This window comes from Harpegnathos saltator, unplaced genomic scaffold (assembly GCF_003227715.2).
Source record: "Harpegnathos saltator strain DR-91 unplaced genomic scaffold, Hsal_v8.6 scaffold358, whole genome shotgun sequence".
Lineage (NCBI taxonomy): Eukaryota > Metazoa > Arthropoda > Insecta > Hymenoptera > Formicidae > Harpegnathos > Harpegnathos saltator.
Window position 1 is genome coordinate 118,276 of NW_020230159.1, and position 20,477 is coordinate 138,752.

Sequence of the window (20,477 nt, forward strand, 5' to 3'; positions counted from 1 at the left end):
TCTAAGAGTATATAACGAAATAGTATAACGATGTATAACAAAATAGTAAATATTTACACATATAAATATAAATGTTTACACATATGTGTATGTGTAACCGTACGTTAGATATAATTCCGTGCAAATTCCTGAGAAACACATTCTATTTTAATTTTAATACGTTAGCACGCACACGTTACCGGTGTTATTATTAACGTTATAAATTACCTTAAACTACCCGTAAAATTAGAAGCACATGCTAGGAAGCAGTAACATATACTCACTTCCAGAAGATCGGCTACAGTATCAGGTAGATTAAACTCCCTGACAACACGCAGTCGCACTTGCCGATTAATTTCATGTCGCGAAGAAAGCGGCAAGCTTATCGCCCGTTGACAGCTGGGTGACTGCCTCAATTTTTGCTCCCGTTTCAGCATCAAGGCCATCGTTGCAGAATCTGGTACTGTATATGCATACGGTAACGTATTAATTTACTTCTTATATTACTATTATTTAAAGTCTCTGACGATTTCGTTTTTTGTTGACTTCTAATTTATAATTTGATATACAAGGGATGCCATTTAGAAGGACGTCATTTGGAAATTTTATTGGTGGAATATTGATTTTTTTCTCAGCAAAGTTTACATCATATTGATTGCACAGAATAATTAAATCTTTTTATACGATGAAAATATGTCCAAAAGTAAAGTAAATTGCAGTATTATAATATATGATAAAGATGATAAAAATTTTCAAATTAACATTAAAAATTGCCAGCGTAAATATTTGCCTGATACAAAAATGTTGTAGCTGATACATATTAAATGTGTTTGTTCTATTATAAAAAATTCAAAAAACTGCTATACCCAAATCTGTATATATATATATATACACAGGGTGTCCCATTTTAATCCGACCGGCTGAATAAAATTCGAGGATATTTTCCAGAAAAAAATGTCAGACAAATGTTGTTCAGTTCTAAGAAGGACATTCGATGCCATCAACAATTTTGACCTCGGGTGAAGGGTTCAAGGTCATTCAAGGTCAACTTTTTTTTCTTAAATGGGAACCCCTATTTTTCACATCGGCAATCGATTCTACATAAAAAACTTGAAACTTTTGTCTGAAGCATTTTTTTTATAACGTAAACTAATTTCACTTATTCAGCCTCCAAAATTGAAATTTTCAAACTTTCTGAATTTTTTACTCGAGAATGGTGGGGTTTGGGGGGAAATTGCAGAAGACAAAAAGTTCTTGGAATGCTGCAAGGAATTCACTCGAATTTTCGCATAGTTCGGCCCTTTTCAGGGCCAATGATGTGTAAAATCCCATCGGCGATCTCCACGTGGTGCACATCGGGTGATGCTAATGCCGAAGGTACTGGACATGATGAGATAAAAGATTTTTTCCAAACATTGGCGGAAAAAAGTGCAAGATCAACTATGCGAAAATTCTAGTGAATTCCTTGCAGCATTCCAAGAACTTTTTGTCTTCTGCAATTTCCCCCCAAACTCCACTATTCTCGAGTAAAAAATTTAGAAAGTTTGAAAATTTCAATTTTGGAGGCTGAATAAGTGAAATTAGTTTGCGTTATAAAAAAAATGCTTCAGACAAAAGTTTCATTTTTTTTTTACGAATTTTTTTTTTAGAATCGATTGCCGATGTGAAAAATAGGGGTTCCCATTTAAGAAAAAAAAGTTGACCTTGAATGGCCTTAAACTCTTCACTCGAGGTCAAAATTGTTGATGGCATCAAATGTCCCCCTTAGAACTAAACAACATTTGTCTGACATTTTTTTCTGGAAAATATCATCCTCGAATTTTATTCAGCCGGCCAGATTAAAATGGGACACCCTGTATATATATCATTACTACATTATTGATATTTCTGGAATTTGTTATCCACTTTGGCATTCCCTCAAGGACATTTAATAATCTTGCGCTATAATTTGAGTTATAGTACCTGGAAATGCTGCAGCAAGAACATCAACACCGGCGGTACCCATGGCTCTTGGTTTCTCCTCAACCATATACAGCGCGTCTGGTATATCCGCTACATATCGCGGTCTTCGCAGTCTTACTAAATCGGCTTCTTGAACCATCTGTTCCTCTACCAAAGACTGATAGACAAAAATATTTCATCAACATCGATAAGTATGATTTCTGATTTTGAGGAAAGTCACATTGTTACCTTAATCTCTTCGTAGTACGGCATGAATAACCTTGGCCTCACGAAGAATCCGTTTTTCTTTCCACCTCTTATCCACGCATTCATCCGCAAATTATCTCTTTCATCGCCTATCATGTGGCTTGGGGGGGTAGAAACCAAACCTCTCCTGATGGCCTGAAGTGTTAATTTGAAGTATTAGAAACTTTAAGTAATTAAAAATAACATCTTAAGGAAAACACATACTTGGGCCAATGCTTCGCTATTCGGTGGCAATATATGATCTATTCGGACAAGAGGTAGAAGTTCACTGAGTATCTCTCGCAATTCAATATCGCTGAGATCTCTTTTCTTGATGCCCTTCCTCGTCACGGAGTGCACAGTGTGGCTAAGTAAATTGGGTTCCCGATCTTCCATTCGACGTACTAATTCGTGTTCGCCCCATTTGAGTACTGCCTGCAGTACCTCAAGTTCACTCGCTTGTAAAAAATGACTCTGTAAAACATTTGCTAAATGAGCGTGATCTAATTGATGGAGGATTGAGGACGAAGCGATCGGTTGAAATTCCTCTCTTAAATAATGCAACGCTTGTCTGTGCACCCATGCTGATCCGTGAGGTTGACTACCCCATCTGCACAATAAAATATAACTTTTAATATGGCAGGATCGATTTCCGATTTTAAACTAAAGGAAAAGTAGGCGCAATGCAATCTTTTGTTATGGATTCTTGCCATGAATATCGTCTTGCATATTGCAGAGCATATTCTAAAATGCACTCAAGATCCATGAAAGATTTACAAATAATCAAAAGATTTACTTGAGAACGGTTGGTAGCGACTCCAAGGTGAGACACTCCAAGATAATATCCTCGCAACCCTGCGATAATATATCAAGCTCGAGAAACCGTCCAATCTGGTACAATTCCATTGCTTCTTCTAAAGGACTCGGCCGCATTCGACCTGTATGCGTTAGAGCTTGAACCTAAAAATTGAAACAAATAACAAAAGTTGAATCACATAGAGAAAGAAATATTCTCCCTCCTTTCTCTGGTAATGCCAAAACACTTACCTCACCCAGACTACCAGCACTGTTTCCACAACCACTTGTTCTCGTTATTAACGATAAGTCAACAGTATCTAAATATACAGCATGTAGTAAGACTCTGGCGTATCGTTTAGGTATTACACTTTCATCCAACACTATTCTAGTAGGTATGTGAAGCGCTCTTTCCGTGTGATCCTCGCCTGATCTAGTCCGTCTTTGTATTAAATTCCTGAAGAAAGGTGATCGCGCGGAAAGTATCGCTTTGTGGCACGGCAGTTCCAGTTTTGGACGAAATCCGTATTCAGAACTACCACTATCTGGTCTTTGATAATCACCGTCTGAGGTGAATATGAGAGCGGCGTCCGCGTTTTCGCCGGATTCGAGCAAATATCTGAGATCATGTTCTAGCGGATTTGGAGTTCCAAATTCCTCCCCAAGTCGTCGCAACAGGTTCGTTTCTAATGTTGCGTCGTGCGGACAAATGTCACCGGTGTAAAGATACCGCAGCAACGCTGAGAACATCGGCACTTCGAGATGTGGAGTCCTTAACTCCAAACATATCCTAGCACCGTATCCTGCAATTTTTTAATGAAGGAAATGTCAAACTGTTCGATGTAAAATCATAATTTTCTTTTTGGGAAGAAATAAATTCAAAATAGGAAGTAAATATAAATGCATAAAAATTTGCAAGTACTTTGAATCTTCTATAATAGATACAACAGGAAAAACAAGAAACTTTATTCCTGAATTAAAATTTATTCAAATAATGGATACATACCAGGGCAGCCTCCTAACAAATCTCTAAAATATGGACATCTGGCAGAAAGCACAGCCCTATGAACGGGAAAACACGCTCCTCTATATACAAGATCAACATCAGAGCAATGCTTGTGATCATACAGCATCGACAAGTCCTGCTTAAAAGTGGCAGCTGGTGGTCTAGCTAATTCAGCTTGAACATGAAGATCTTTCAACGCAGCCAGTGCCTCATATTCCTCTAACAAGGCTGTTGCTTCCAAATGACTCCATGTATACACCAAATCTCTAATAATTCTACCATGATCACATGCTTTAGAAGAACGGCGTCTTCTAATGAATTTCTTGCGTAATGTCGCAAATCCTGTCATCTTCTTTTTCTTCTCTCTATACATAAATAAACAACTATAAAAAGTTTAATGTGTGGTCGAATCAATAACTTGTATCTTTGAATATAATCATTTTTCTTATATACATGTTTTAAAATACTACATTTACATTAATTATATTAATCAAATTATATATTATTTATATATATCTACTTTTTCATATACTTTGATATTTCTGCCTTTATATTACTATGAAATTTAACATATATAATATACACAAACATATATTAATATAAACAGATATTTCTATTATATTTAGGAAGTTTAACCTCATATATACTCTTTAGATAATATCTCAATCATTCACAATTTTTAAATAATAAACCATAAGCATATTGAGTATATAACTTAAATATAAGCAAAAATAAACAATAAAGCCTTTGAATGTATTAAATTATAAGAAACTTATATACAATATTTTCACAAATATAAAGAGATATATGAGAATCAAATGGTAACACATTATGTTATAAATTCAGTATTACAAATTATATAGAACATTGATAATGTACCTAACTGCAATGCCATGTTGATCTGGGCTGCTTGATGCTGAGAGTCTAGCTGCTTGGACCGAATCTCCACCTATACTGGTGACACTTGATGATGCAGAAGCACCCATTCTATGTATCATGTGAGAGGCATCTCCACGCTGTCTTCTCATAAACCAGGAATCCCTTTCGTCGGTACTATCTATACTTCTTACACGTCTGCGTTTTAACACACACGGTGTCAAGATACGCAGTACATTCATTGCTTACCCAGACGACAGCCTAAAATAAATTAATATACATGTATATATTTTATTCAATCTTATGTAATATATCTGATAATAATTTGTATATGCATATTGTTTTGATGCTCATTATGAAGATATATGTATTTAAGATATAATAAAGAAATATAAAACTAAATGAGTAATCTATAATTAATAAAAAAATTTGTTTATTTGTGAAATAAGAAATATATTTCTTTTACTTGTAATTTTTTAAATATCTCAATTATGTAACAACTAATATGTATATAAGTTCTTTTTAAGACACTATAATCATCAGTTTTTATAGATATAAAATTATAGGCCATCTCACTATCATTAAATATTTATTCTAGAATCAAGATTTAAGAGCGATACTATAAAAATGGATGTACTGATAACTATCGCAGATAAGGAATCCCCACGAATTTCCTGGAAGACCCAGATACGAGAAGCAAGAGTTTGAAAAAATCTCCGCGATGAAAGATCAACATTACGATACGCGATTCCCTCATAAGGACGAGGGCATTCTCAAGAGTCGAGCGCGACCGAGCGGCAAGCAACGAGTGAAACGGGCATGCTACATAATAGTCAACGATACGTGACGTACCAGCAGGTTTACTTATCTTGGCGTTCGCGGCAAGATGAAAAAATAGGAAATCATTCTGCGAGTATGAGCGAGCGCGCGCATGAACGCAGGGCGATAATGAGCGCGATACACAAACCAACAGTCTCTAACGATGACCGGATCGCACTCGTCTACGGCAAGCACAGCGTATACACTACAACGTCGTTTACCTGGGTTTCTCTGAGACTGAAGTCCTTCATCCATATTACTCGCAGTCGCGCACGACACTTCTCCGTTTTAACCGACACGAACGATTATCATAAAGCACGACGGCCATGTTTATACATGAAGAGCGTAGCTGTGCGTGCCTGTCTACCTGCGTGCGTGCGTGTAAATAAAAGCGAAAGGATCGGCGCCCGTGACGACCACGACGCCGAAGATGACCGAAAGCTCGTTCGCTCGCTCGCTCGATCGACCGAGTCGATCGCGCGACGAACGTTTCACGTTGAACGCGATGTCAAACGATGACGACGACGACGGGACGGCGGTCGTGTCGTTCGACGGCCGTCGTTACATGCTTGATCGCAACGTCCGTTCGTAAACAACGCTGAGCAGTTTATCATCTCGGGGAGTGATTCGCAGCCGTTCATAGCGGCTCAACGTGATGGCGGAAACGGTTTGTAAAAAACGCAACGCGACGATAAACTCGACGCGGCGAACATATCGAAATGAACTCTCGTGTTTATGTTCGCGACATTCGCGAGATAAGAGGATATTGTTTAGGATCCGACAGGCACGTCCAGCGACGATCTCACGAGCTCGGTGATATTCGGCTAAGACGGAGCTACGTACCAATCGCACATCGCTTTCCAGTGACACCGCGATGCTATTGGATCACTGTGTAGTGCTGTCTTCTTGCAAGCGCAACCAGTGAGATAAATGTTAGCACCCGCGACATTTAAATGTATAATTAGTTATGTAATATACTTATTTGGAATTTACAAAAATGGAGTAATTAATATTCGCGAGACGAGTGTTTAAAATATTTCGCATAAGTCTTAAGATAACCACGGATGAAGATCAAGAATTATTTTTGTCGATTACATAAATATTTAACGAGTTGTATCGTTGAGCAACGAAATAATATATTAACGATTGAACAATTTTCTGTAGTTAAAAATGTTCTTTAAATGTATTATCTGTCTTTAAATGTATTATTGAATAAATTTATCCATTTCCTACAATGTTAGGAGAGCAAAAATCAAAATCTGTCAAATGTCAATAATTTTAATTTCATTTAATTTCATTTTTATTTATTTTTTATTATTAAAAGGATTATTTCTGTACCTTATATTGAAATAGTTCTTTATTGACTAACTTTACTTGAACATAAAATAATAGTTCCATTAGTTGTAATTTCATTCCATATTCATTAATCAAATTAAATATTCATTAATTAAAAACTTTGAAAATAAAATCTCTCAACTTATTGTTGAGATAAAATGAAAAATCAATTTACATAGTAGAATTCAATGGCAAATCATAGACGTAGATATAAAAAATATATGCTATAAGGTAAAATATTTATGTTAACAATATCAATGGCAAATTTATTGAATATTGGAATGATAGAATTATAATATTTTATAAACCATATACTTCAACTAAATTTTATTTCTTCCCAAATTCTTATGTATAATTATTTGAGTTCAACTGAGATATGTCCACTTAAAAATTGAAAACAGAATCTTCCCAAAACTTTATATAAAAGTGTTATAAAAGTAATGTAAAATATAGTATTGACAAAGATAACAATTATTATATATCACAGTACATACATGCGTTACTGTCAAAGAAGTGACAATATAATATAAATATATAAATTTTATATTATAAAAAAAATGTTTAAAGTCTGGATTTCATTCCACCAGATACAACTATGACTTCACCAGTAACATAAGATGCATCATCACTCGCCAAAAATGCAGCTGTACCTCCGATTTCGTCTGGTTGCCCTATTCTTCGCATACTAATTTGTGATATAGCAACTTCATGTGCTTCTTCCATTTCATGCATCTGAGAATTAAAACAATTTATAGAATATTACATAAAATGCATATAAAATATTAGATAGAATATTATCTTTCTTCAACAAAATGAAAGCTGATGTGTTAAAAATAATACTAATCTTAAAATAAAAAAAAAATTTATAGATAAATACCGCCCGTGAAAATTTAGTTTTTATCAATCCTGGCGCAATGCAATTCACACGAATCCCATCAGGTGCAAGTTCTTCTGCAGTAGCTTTACATAATGCAAGTAAAGCAGTTTTACTGATAGAATATACACCCAGCAACTGAAAAAAAGCAGGGAGGATGAGAAAGATGGTTGTATTGACATTAAAATTTATATATCACATAGCTAAAATGTTCCAACAGAAAAAAATTATCAAATCAAACAAAAATCTTTTATAATAACTCACATTAAAAGGTTGATATCCTGCAATTGAAGATATAATAATAATAGATGGTGATTTACTTTGCTTAAGTAATGGCAAGGATTCCTTCATAAGTAAATACGTGCTTTTTACATTGATATCAAAAATTTTGTCCCAGACCTCTTCTGTAGTATCTAGTACTGTTCCAACTGATGGATTAACAGCTGCATTCGATACTAAAATATCTAAACCTCCAAAATCCGCTACAGTCTATAATTTTTCATATTACTCATGTTATAATAAAATATATTAGTAATTTAGATAGAAAATAATACAGACTTCCATTAAAAAATATATTGTGCAAGAAATATTTAAATTCTTGAGAAATAAAACAAAATTACTATATTTATCATAATACTTATTAATTACCATATTTATAATTACTATAATTAACATATATATGTATCTTACTTTCTCAAATAACTTTTTCCTATCTTCTGTTTTCCCTACATGGCAGATGGTACCTGCAACTTCTAATCCTTCAGATTGGAGTTTTTCCACTGTATTTTTTACATTCAATTCCTTACGACTGCTAATCATTACTTTAGCACCTTCCTGTGCTAAACGTCTTGCTATGGACAAACCAATGCTGTAAAAAGATAAAACAATATAAATACAATAAAGTATGATGTATATAATCTTCAGATTGACAAATAAATATATTTCTTGAAATGAAAAGCCAGATATGATACAAAGAAAGTGGGAGGGGTTTATATTACTTGATAATATGTTTTGTTTTATATTTTTAAGTAAAACTTGTTTAAAGTCAACAAAAAGTTATGCAAATCGTAGAAAAATATAAGATAATAATTTTGTTTCAATTTACCCATCTGTTGATGCTGTCACGATTGCGACTTTTCCTTCTAATCGGTTGCAGTTTATCAAACTAGTTACATTAGTACTAAATTTACGGACACCTTGTTTAATTGTATGCAACATCGTGAAAACTGTGAAGTGAACTGCTTATAACTATTCACAGTAACAGATTGTTGCGGTTAACTTTGGACTTTAATACACAAGCCACGATATATATTCAAATTATATAATCCTGTTTTTCAATCATTATACACTCATGACGCAGCATTTAAGTCTATTTGCAGTTCAGTTCTGTTCAGTTCATAAACATATGTGGTCTGTTCTTTTCAGCTGCACTGCGGAACTAGCAATAAGTTAAAATGAGACAACTATATTTTTTCTCACTTTAACTTATTGCACCAGTTCAGTAGTGCAGCTGAAAAGAACAGACCAATGGTCTGTTCTTTGTAGCTGCACTGTTGAACTGGTGCGATAAGTTAAAGTGAGACAAATATAGGTTTTCTCACTCTAGCTTATTGCACCAGTTCAGCAGTGCAGCTACAAAGAACAGACCAATAGTATATTTAGACTGCACGTTCTCCCAAATTTCAAGAGTGGGGGTATAACTCTCGTAGAAAAGGAAGCAATGGGTGCATTCAGTACTACCAGAGAGAAGCCTGAGAGCGGGCATGGCTGCATTTACAGCGTTATCAGAGAGAAACCTGAGAGCGGCCATCAGCGAAGGTTCAGAAATTTTTTTGAATTCGACGCGCCCCCTGAGAAAATAGACGTCAACTACGTTGACACGCCCCCTGAGAAAATAGATGTCAACTACGTCGATGTCGCTCGGTAACGAGGTTTGTCTGTAATAGTTTGGTTCATATCTGAGCTACTACACAGAATATAGTAAAATTTATATATATCATCAGGAGGAATCATCCCAGCAAACACAATATTACATATAGGGTGCATTCGGGAAGCACGCTATTACGCAACAAACGCTAACGCTGATAGATGCGTTCGGAGAGACTATAATCAGCTTACGTTTTTGAGCTGCTCGAACGTTACTTGAATGAATTTATCGTTACAATATAGCTAATGTTGGTGCAAATATGGATAACCAAAAAATAAAAAAATTATTAAGTCTTTTACTCTTTGTTCTGAATGAATTAATAGAGTCTTCATCATCTGATGACGAAGAGTTGGATGTACTCATTAATTTAAAAGTAGGACGTCGGAAGAAACTGCCAAGACTACAAAATTATGTGGAAGAGGTGATACCTAGGTGGAAAGATCAAGAATTTAAGTCGCATTTTAGGTAATGATAAATTATCTTTAATTAATTTTCAAAGTTCTATACATACATCATAGAATGGTGAACATCTTTCACATTATGTATTTATTTATGATAGCTCAGTAAATACTGCAGCAAAGTAAATGCAATATGTATTTTATTACATTTACATTGTTAAGTGAGAAATTATAACATAAATGTAATGTAATGTAATTTTTCAATAACGTCATTTGAAATTTCAACAAAAAGTGTTTAGTATAGTGATATTCGGTATTTATTGGAAAGAAATTAGCTACATTTTTCTATTAGCATATTCGACTAGACTTGGGTTCACCCATGCTGGGTTAAATAAACCCAGCTTATTGGTCGAACATGTACTGTATAGTATAGTATACGTTCGACTAATAAGGCCCAGTTCTACAACTTGCTTTAAACAGAGTTTAAAGCAAGTTGTGGAACTGGGCCTAAGTTGAGTTTATGTAACCCAGCATGGGTTAACCCAGATCCAGTCGAATACGCTGTATGTCTGTACTAATTTTAGTTCTACACACTTCTTATCTAGAATATCCAGAGACACTTTTGAGTTTGTACTCTTGATAATTGCCCCAAAACTTAAGAGAAAGTATCCAGGGTTAAGCTAAGACTCCATGCATGCGGTGAGCTGCGGCAAATACTGCGGTGACCAATCAGGAGGGAGGCGCAAATCCGGTTGCGGCAAGCTCCGGCATGCGTCTGTCTCCTGATTGGTCACCGCAGCCGTTTGCCGGAGCTCACCGCATGCATGGAGTCTTAGCTTTAAGGAATGATCTCCCCAGAGAAACAATTTTTTATTGCTATTTGGCGAATGGCTACACCAGATTCTTACAGGTTAGTACATTATATCTAATAATAAGACCTACTCAAGGTAATGTTGCATTTTTCATTCATAATTTTTTTAATCCTAGATCAATATGTGAAAAGTTTGATGTGAGTCGATCAACAGCCTTATTAACAACACGTCGAGTTACCAAGATACTTGCAGATTTAGCACCAGTATTAATTAAAGGGCCAACAGGCAACGCTATCCAAGAAGTTTGGACAGGATTTAAAGTAATTAGTTCCTTCCCTAAAGTCATAGGAGCTATCGATGGTACTCACATCAATATCCCATCTCCACATATACATCCAGAAGCCTATGTTAATCAGAAAGGTCACCATTCCATTCAGCTACAAGTTTGTAATGTGTACTTAATATATTAGATGGAAGAATTTATCCTCCACACTATATTGTATATATTGAATATATCGTACTTAATATTCTTCCAGAGGATCTGTGATCACAAAGCTCGTTTCACGCACTGCTATATTGGACATGCAGGTTCTGTGCATGATCAACGCGTTTTTCATCAGTCAGAAATTCAAGATGCATTGGGTAACCTAGAAAAATTTCCTGATAATTCCCATTTACTTGGTGATGCTGCATATAAAATTCATGATAATTTAATGGTTCCATATCGTGATAATGGTCATTTGACTGAACGACAAAAAAATTATAATTTCTGCCATTCTTCAGCACGAATCGCCATTGAAAGAGCATTTGGTACCTTGAAAGGTCGATTTAGAAGTTTATTACACAACCTATCCATGAATCGGACTGACTTAATTGCTCATTATATACTTGCTTGTTGTGTCATGCATAATATTTATATACTAAGAAATGATGATTTTGACATTGTTTTATTAAATAATGACGTAGATAATGATATTCCTCGTCAAGTTGCTGCAGATGATACAACAGGTGTTCTGAAAAGAGACTTAATTAGCCAAAGACTTCCAATAAGACTCATATAAATCTTAAAACAGTTCTAATTGTGCTAGGAATGCAATATATTTTTTATTTTAAAGAAGTTTACAAGTTATTATCTTTTATACTTTTGTAACATAGATATAAACTAATATGTACATGTTTAATAAAATAAAGATAGTATAACATATAAAAGAATTCTTTATTTATTTTTATAATAGTATTATATTTAAAAATTGCCATTTTCGTGTTACTTCTAAAATAATAAGTACATCCTCTTCGTTATTAATTCATTTAGGACAAAAAGTAAAAGAATAAAATGAAAGATACATTTTGTTATTGATATTAGTTTTATAATAATTTATAATTAATTTTTAACACATACAATTACTCCCCTCGACAGAATAAACATAAAATACTTTGTATTGTCTTGAGGTACAATAAAAATAAAAGCAAATTATATACACTCAAACGCAAAAAACCCGGTACGCTAAAAATTTGGGAAAAAATTACAAAATTTCAAATGATCATAACTTGGTAAATAATGAAGATAGAAATATGCGCAGAAATGCAAAATGAAGCTTGAAACGTCCTCTTTAAGAATATCTGAATGGCAATTATGTTCGGCCATTTTTTTCAAAATGGCGGATGATAAAGTGAGAGGATGCAAAATTGATAATCAAAGGTCCGTGTTTGCGATGGTGCATGGTGTGCATCAGGTATCGCAGCGTAATGGGACCAAATGTACATGAAAGTATAGAGTGTTATCTTTAAAATGCTACTTTACCGAGCTCGATGTGATCATTTTTCACTGAGTTGTTCCAAATTTTGCTAAAAATGCGGTTTTCTTGTTAAATTTGCATAATTCAGTGAATAAGTATCGCATCAAGCTCTATAACGAAGTATTTTAAAGAAAACATTCTATACTTTTAGGTACTTTTCGTCCCATTGAGCTGCGACACTTACTTTGCTCCATGCGCCGTCGCACGCTCGAACCTTTTTTTAGCAACTTTTCATGTTCTCCTTTTTATCACCCGCCATTTTGAAAAAATATCGTTGCGCACAATTTCGATAGATCTTTCGAAAAGTACGGTTTCAAAGCTTTCAAACCGTTTTTGAAATTTGCTGCTAGGATATTTAGGTGTCGAGATATTCAATTTCGAATTTGCAACAAATGTCGATTCAGCGAGGCTTAAGGGGCTAAGAAGCTCTGCAGTTCGTTTGGCTCTTTCATAATTTCAATAGCCGCGTTCATTATTCTCTATACAATAATTTACACAATTTTGCGAATTGGAAATTTAATTTTTATCAAAAGTTATCATTCTTTACCCTTCAGTTACGCATGATCACTGTGGTATACACTTTAATTCGCGAAGCTGTCCCTAGCTCTCTATCTTCTCCGTACGATTGGCCATTATGGTACACAGCTTGAATATGCTGTTCAGGATCGCGCCTGAGTTCGCGGTGACCCGGCGCGCGGGATGCCGAGTCGCTGGACGCCACCTGAACGTCGAAATTCCCTGGCGCTCCTAGTCCACGGAGCCGCCGCGACGCGGCGATCTGGGTTGTCGCGCGCACGAGCCCCTCGGCTCGCACGCGAGTTCGAGCTGCCCAGGGCATATAAGAGTGCCCGCGGAGACGATCAGAGATTGCCTTCGTACAGCTTTTGGCCTTCGTACGGTCCACCGCCGATAGTGGCACTATCTCTTGTACGCTGGACTTCGCGAGTTTGTCAGTACGCCGGGCTTATGTTCTGGATTGACTGAGATTCTGTCGGTACGCCGGGCTTTAACGCCTGGCTTGACTGGATTTTTCTTAACCGTTTGAGTCCCAAGCAGCGCGATCACGCTGTTCAGATTTTATGTCGAGAAAACCCAGTACATTTCGATCATTGTGGACAACTGACGGTGCGTTACCGATTGTCGAAGTCGCGCGCTCAGATTTATTGAAGCAAGTATATCACACCGATCCTTTTAATGTAAATAGTACATTTTATAATAGGTAGAATAATACTATAATAATGCAATAATACATTACAAAATAAAAATTTTTATTTCATTGTTATCTTCTCAATAATTTTTATCGAACAAAACTTGAAATATTTATAAATTTACAGTACGCATATGTAATAATACAGATGTATTTTATAAAATAACGAATTACAAATTAACAATATTTTTGTGTTATGAACAAATAATTTAAATGGAGAGTAACAATTATAATTTGTAACATCGGTGTTTAACAAAACATGTTGGATGGATTCCTTTTGCTTCGTTGCTCCGTTGCTTCGTCTAATCATTTTGAAACACACAATTATTAACAATGAGAAACACTTACGCAAGAATACGTCCGATCGCTTTGCAAACTACAATAAATGTGACAGAGCGATGAGAAAAAGACGAGAATCGCGTTACCTAACAAATACAAGAAGCGGTATTGGTCCGATTGGGATTCATCGATGTAAAATAAACAAAGCGCTATCGCGCTGCTTGGTATTTCTCGACCTAAAATAAAACAAGCGCTATCGCGCTGTTTGGGTCTTTTCATACTCATTTATAGATAGCGCGGTTGCGCTGTTTGGGATTCTTCGACAGTGTTTTTTCAATACCCCCTGGGGCTCAAACGGTTAAATGTATGTGCCAAGACAATAAACAAAGACAAACAATTTTCCTTTTCCGAACGTGTTCACTCCGATAAGCGCTGCCTCGTGCGACTTTTCTTTTTCCGTGATCTTTTCCTTTCGAGGCGCGTTGCTTCGTGCAACTTCATCAATTTAAACTTCATCAATTTAATATGACCGATTTATTGTTTCAAATTCGTTAAGAGACAGACATCGAACATCTGTTCAAATTAGTAACAATTTAAGGGATGTCCGCAACATTAATGTATCCGTTAACACCGTTCAGAGAAGATTAAAGGAACAAAATCTGCTTTCGCGCAGGCCAGCAGCTGTACCTTTGCTTAAATGTCACCATCGCGTAGCTCGACTCAATTTTGCAGTTGAGCATAGAGACTGGACTTACGCAGACTGGAGCAAAGTACTCTTTAGCGATGAATCTCGTTTTTGTGTCTATTCTCCAGATGGACGAGAACGAGTTTATCGTCGCGGTGGAGAACGATTTGCAGACTGTACGGTAAGTGAGAGGCATAGCTACAATGGAGGCTCTGTAATGATTTGGGCAGGAATTTCAGCTAATGCTCATACAGATCTGCACTTTTTTGACAAGAATATGAACGCAGATGTATACGTGGAAGACATACTCATTCCGTATGTTGTTCCGTACGCACCCTTCATCGGAGAGAACTTCTTGTTTATGCAAGACAATGCTCGACCACACACTGCGAGAAGAGTGCTTGATTTCTTCGATGAAGTTGGCATAAATCGACTCGATTGGCCAGCAAATAGTCCAGATTTAAATCCAATCGAACACTTATGGGACAACCTCGGCAGGAAAGTACGAAATCACGTACCTGCTCCTCAGCAACTGTGAATAATTCTCGAAAACGAATGGAATACAATTACGCAGGATGAAATTAAAAGACTAATAAGGAGTATGCCTGATCGTATGAATGAGGAAATAGCGCACGAGGCAGTCATACCCACTATTAGTACACACACACCACACACACAGCAGAGAGGGTTTGGAGTCATTAATTACTGGAGTGACGAACTGCGGGGTCCTTATCTCTGCTGTAACACCACACACACACACACACACACACACACACACACACCACAAGGAGGGTGTGAAATCTTGAAATACTGTGGAGCTGACGAACCACGGGGTCCTTATCCTTGTGGTATACAAACACATACACACACACTACATACAATAGGACTTTTCCTACCAGTAAAACTCCATGCGGTTTATATTGGGACGACTTACAACCATAATTTGAGCTAATGATAGCGGTATCTTAAAACGCAATTCATCTTTATTATGTAATATCGATTACGCAAAATGAAGAACCTAAATTGAATTTTATTTTCATTTCCCTGGCTTTCAAAATAATAAATGCAAATCATTGAATATATTGTGCTGGTTATGTAAATTATTATATAGAGAAACATGAACACAGCTATTGAAATTATGAAAGAGCCAAACGAACCGCAGAGCTTCTTAGCCCCTTAAGCCTCGCTGAATCGACATTTGTTGCAAATTCGAAATTGAATATCTCGACACCTAAATATCCTAGCAGCAAATTTCAAAAACGGTTTGAAAGCTTTGAAACCGTACTTTTCGAAAGATCTATCGAAATTGTGCGCAACGATATTTTTTCAAAATGGCGGGTGATAAAAAGGAGAACATGAAAAGTTGCTAAAAAAAGGTTCGAGCGTGCGACGGCGCATGGAGCAAAGTAAGTGTCGCAGCTCAATGGGACGAAAAGTACCTAAAAGTATAGAATGTTTTCTTTAAAATACTTCGTTATAGAGCTTGATGCGATACTTATTCACTGAATTATGCAAATTTAACAAGAAAACCGCATTTTTAGCAAAATTTGGAACAACTCAGTGAAAAATGATCACATCGAGCTCGGTAAAGTAGCATTTTAAAGATAACACTCTATACTTTCATGTACATTTGGTCCCATTACGCTGCGATACCTGATGCACACCATGCACCATCGCAAACACGGACCTTTGATTATCAATTTTGCATCCTCTCACTTTATCATCCGCCATTTTGAAAAAAATGGCCGAACATAATTGCCATTCAGATATTCTTAAAGAGGACGTTTCAAGCTTCATTTTGCATTTCTGCGCATATTTCTATCTTCATTATTTACCAAGTTATGATCATTTGAAATTTTGTAATTTTTTCCCAAATTTTTAGCGTACCGGGTTTTTTGCGTTTGAGTGTATATGTAATATTGTTGGTTACACATAAAGAACTAATATCACCAACCCTGCTTAACTTAATCGGTCGACCAAGCATTAATATTAATTAATTATTCCCTTCAACAAAATAAAAATGAAATACTTTGTATTGTCTTGAGGTACAATAAAAATAAAAACAAGTTACATATATGTAACACTGTATAAGTAATACTAAGTATAATGTAATATTTAGTTATACATAAAGAACTAATATCACTAACTCTGGTTAACTTTTTCAATCGACCAAGCAGCAAAATTAATGAACCAATTTATTTTTCTGATCAATATGATTGATTAATTTTATTATAATAGACTAATTAAGTTAACTGAATGTAGTAATTCTGTTCCACATAACTTTCATCAGAAATATTTACCAAACATTTTAATTGTTCCAACATAGAAAGAAAAATCTTATTTTATATATCAGTGTTCTTAACATTAAGTATCACTTATGCATATAACCATTATTCAATTTATCACAGATGTACACAGGAACTTATTAATCTCTTGCTATTATAACTGTTATTTGTACGGTTTTCACAACTTTATGCATTGTGTCTATGACCATGTTTACGCAACAACTTTATCTAACTAATTAACTATATTATAAAAATATGTATGTATAGGCATAAAGTTGAAAATCGTCAAAATAATTCAAATTACAATGGGAAGACATTAGTGAATACTTATGTGTATAAACTTAATATTAATTATTAATATTAAAAAATGAAGCAAATTTTAAGAATATGTTTAAAATATTAAGGAAGACAGAACGCAGTATAATAGATGTACCAGTTACTATACTATATTTTACAAAACTAAATAAAATATTAATTGTACTAAAAAGTAAACAAGAAAATAAATGCTACATGTTTTATCAAAAACAAAGGAAACAATCTTATAATTTGTACTACAACTTCGTTTTATCTTTGTTGCATGTAAATTAAAATAAAAACATTTATAATTTGTCTAAAATTTTACCCATGAATTCTAGCATTTGCTTTTTAAAGTCCATGTTTTCTTTGTGCTTCTGATCACTGTTGTTCTCAGCCAATTTCCGACTTTGTAAAATTGATTCAGCAATGTTTGATGTACTTTCTTGTGCCTTGCGCTTCCGAGAATTTGAATAGCTAAATTTTTATTACTTGAGTTTGCATTGTTACATATATTTGCATTTGATAAGTTAGATTCTCTATTAGATCTAGAATTAGAACACATACTGCTTGAAGAGGCTATTGCTGGAGGCGACATAAAAAGTCGTTCACCAAGCAAAGATTCCATGACTTCCATATAAGGCCATGTTCTAAGATTATTCCCTGATTTGCTATTGTGATCTTTTATAGATTTATAAGTTCGTTCCATTCCGTGAAATTTTGAAAGACATTGAGGTTCAGTGACATTATAGCCTTTAACAGATAATGCTGATGCAATATTATTCCATACTTTTTTCTGGGACATTTTACCCGATACAATGTTATTTTCTTACAGCCGATACTTTTCTACCAGCAATATAATTGCCGCATGAGACCATTTAAACATTGATTCATTATTATCCTCAGAATTGGAAGACTCCATTGAAAGACTTGCTGCATCAAAATCTGAATCTTGTGATTTTGCTCTTTTTAGAAGATAAGTAGCAAATATCATATCTAAAAGAATAACAAATAATATCTAATATATTAAAGGGGACATAAATCAATCACATTCTTTTATTATAATCTAATTTATTAATTTCCATTATATCAACTGATCTATCTTCTATACTTGGATAATTATTAGCATATAGAATACTTATATAACCTCTGTCATCATAATTACCATTTTCTGCACGCGCTACATCATTTGGCGATACTTTTATTGTGTATGTCACGTCGTTTTCATCTAAAAGATGAATTTCGATATTTTCAGATATTTGACTAAGTGGTTGAGCCATTGTGAATACAGTTTCTCACAGTTTAATAAATTGTCTTTATTTGATTTTTGATGCAATTGGTTTGTTCTTTCTGGTTGCACTGTTGTAATTGGTTGAAAGAACAGCAATTAAAAAGAACAGATCATAGACTAACACTTTAAAGCACAATCGAACGTTCGAGGAGAGAATAAGCGCCAATTAGCGCTAATAGCATTTGCTGCCCTACTTCGAAAATGATAGCAAAAAATTGCGCGAATAATGACGTCACGCTGCTTTGAGAGTGATGTCATTATCGATTTTATAGCGCCACAAAGCGTCTCCTCGAACGGTTTTAGATACTTATTGTGCGAATAGCGTGCTGCCCGAACGCACCCATAATGTGCATGTTAGTTGTAATTTCCTATTCAACAATATAACTGTTATATAACATAAATGTTATATAATAGTTATGAACTAAGATCTTTATCAGTTTTCTTTCAGTATGTATAACAGTCAAGATATGATGAGCAAAATAATTATTCGATAGATTGTAAATAAGATTATCGAATTTGAAATACCGTATACAAAAAAGTCATTTTCACAATCATGAATAATGCTTTTAAGGAAATATCATAAATGATAACAATATATAAGAAAAATAATATAAAAACTAATGCACGTTACATGTAATATTGTGTTTGCTGGAATATTTCACGCACTGCGTGAATTATTTCGCGTAATTAGGAAAGGAAATTATTTGGGAACTTTGGATATAAGAACCCAGTAAACACAGTTACGTAACAGTTATATTGTCGTAATGTAACGGAATGTAACACATAATATAACGTGTACGTTATAGCAATATACATGTTAGTTATAATTTCCCACTCATAGAAAGTTGCAGTTACATAACAGAAATATCACATGTTACTAAAATATTATATAACTGTAATATTATTGTTATGTAAAAAAGTTTACTCCTAATTTTCTCGCGTCTTGCATCCGTCGATAGCTTCGATTCTAAGCGGCACCCTTTCATGTGTTAACCATGCTAGACTTTGCTTAACCTAATAGTCGAATGACACGCAGTTATCCCAATGACTCCAACGATGTTCTTGTGACTTGTGTTTATATAATGTGTCCTTACAGCATTCACAGAACATTATAACCTTTCATGTCAAAAATTAAAAAACGTAACAACATTCGATATGCGACGAATATCAGTATAGGCTATGTTTCAAAATTACTGGTAATGGAGTATTATAATGATTAACATAAAAAATAGTTTGAAACAAATTCAAGGAAGTCTAAATAAAAAATTTTAATTACTAAATCTAAAGACACTTTTGAAAAATATTATTTCAAATCCTGTCTTTTATCAACATGGTCTTTTTCAATGAAATACAGTTTTTATTTCTAAAAATAATATTATAAAAATATATTTTAATGAAACAACTCAAAATCGAACAAGTAAGAATATTAAACCTAAATAAATTTTTTGTATGTGAGTTTTGTATAATATACAAACGTTCTTAAATGTTTAAATAGTATAAGTGCGGATATCTCCACGAAAATAGGAATATTGTGTCCACATGAAATCCATGTGGTTTTGTGGATTTCATGTGAATGCGTTCCATGTGGATTCCACGTGGATTCGATGTGCTTTTTTGTGGGGATATACATAT

At 34.6% G+C, this 20,477-nt stretch overlaps 2 protein-coding genes and 1 pseudogene across 6 annotated transcripts in view; 1 reads left to right on the top strand and 2 right to left on the bottom strand.

Annotated features, from left to right (window-relative positions):
• The window catches only part of LOC105186172 (BTB/POZ domain-containing protein 7), a 33,926-nt gene extending 27,441 nt beyond the window's left edge, over positions 1-6,485 (bottom strand). For 2 of the 5 annotated variants that reach the window (XM_025300337.1, XM_019842809.2), the window contains exons 1-9: positions 5,884-6,485; positions 4,847-5,104; positions 3,968-4,350; positions 3,214-3,764; positions 2,963-3,126; positions 2,392-2,776; positions 2,170-2,322; positions 1,942-2,098; positions 264-442 (exon numbers count right to left, since the gene is read on the bottom strand). In XM_025300337.1, the coding sequence (XP_025156122.1) occupies positions 264-442; positions 1,942-2,098; positions 2,170-2,322; positions 2,392-2,776; positions 2,963-3,126; positions 3,214-3,764; positions 3,968-4,350; positions 4,847-5,085 (2,211 nt within the window). In that variant the 5' untranslated portion in view covers positions 5,086-5,104; positions 5,884-6,485. The other 3 variants (XM_011146212.3, XM_019842808.2, XM_025300336.1) reach the window with 3 other exon arrangements.
• Positions 6,486-7,458: 973 nt separating this feature from the next.
• LOC105186173 (dehydrogenase/reductase SDR family member 4) lies at positions 7,459-9,322 on the bottom strand. Its single transcript, XM_011146216.3, has 5 exons — positions 8,977-9,322; positions 8,562-8,739; positions 8,136-8,360; positions 7,875-8,009; positions 7,459-7,729 (listed from the first exon to the last, which is right to left on the bottom strand). Exons 1-5 carry the CDS (start codon positions 9,087-9,089, stop codon positions 7,559-7,561), a joined length of 822 nt encoding a protein of 273 aa, XP_011144518.1. The 5' UTR covers positions 9,090-9,322; the 3' UTR covers positions 7,459-7,558.
• A 645-nt stretch (positions 9,323-9,967) lies between these two features.
• LOC112588956 (putative nuclease HARBI1) lies at positions 9,968-11,850 on the top strand (annotated as a pseudogene).
• Positions 11,851-20,477: the final 8,627 nt, after the last annotated feature.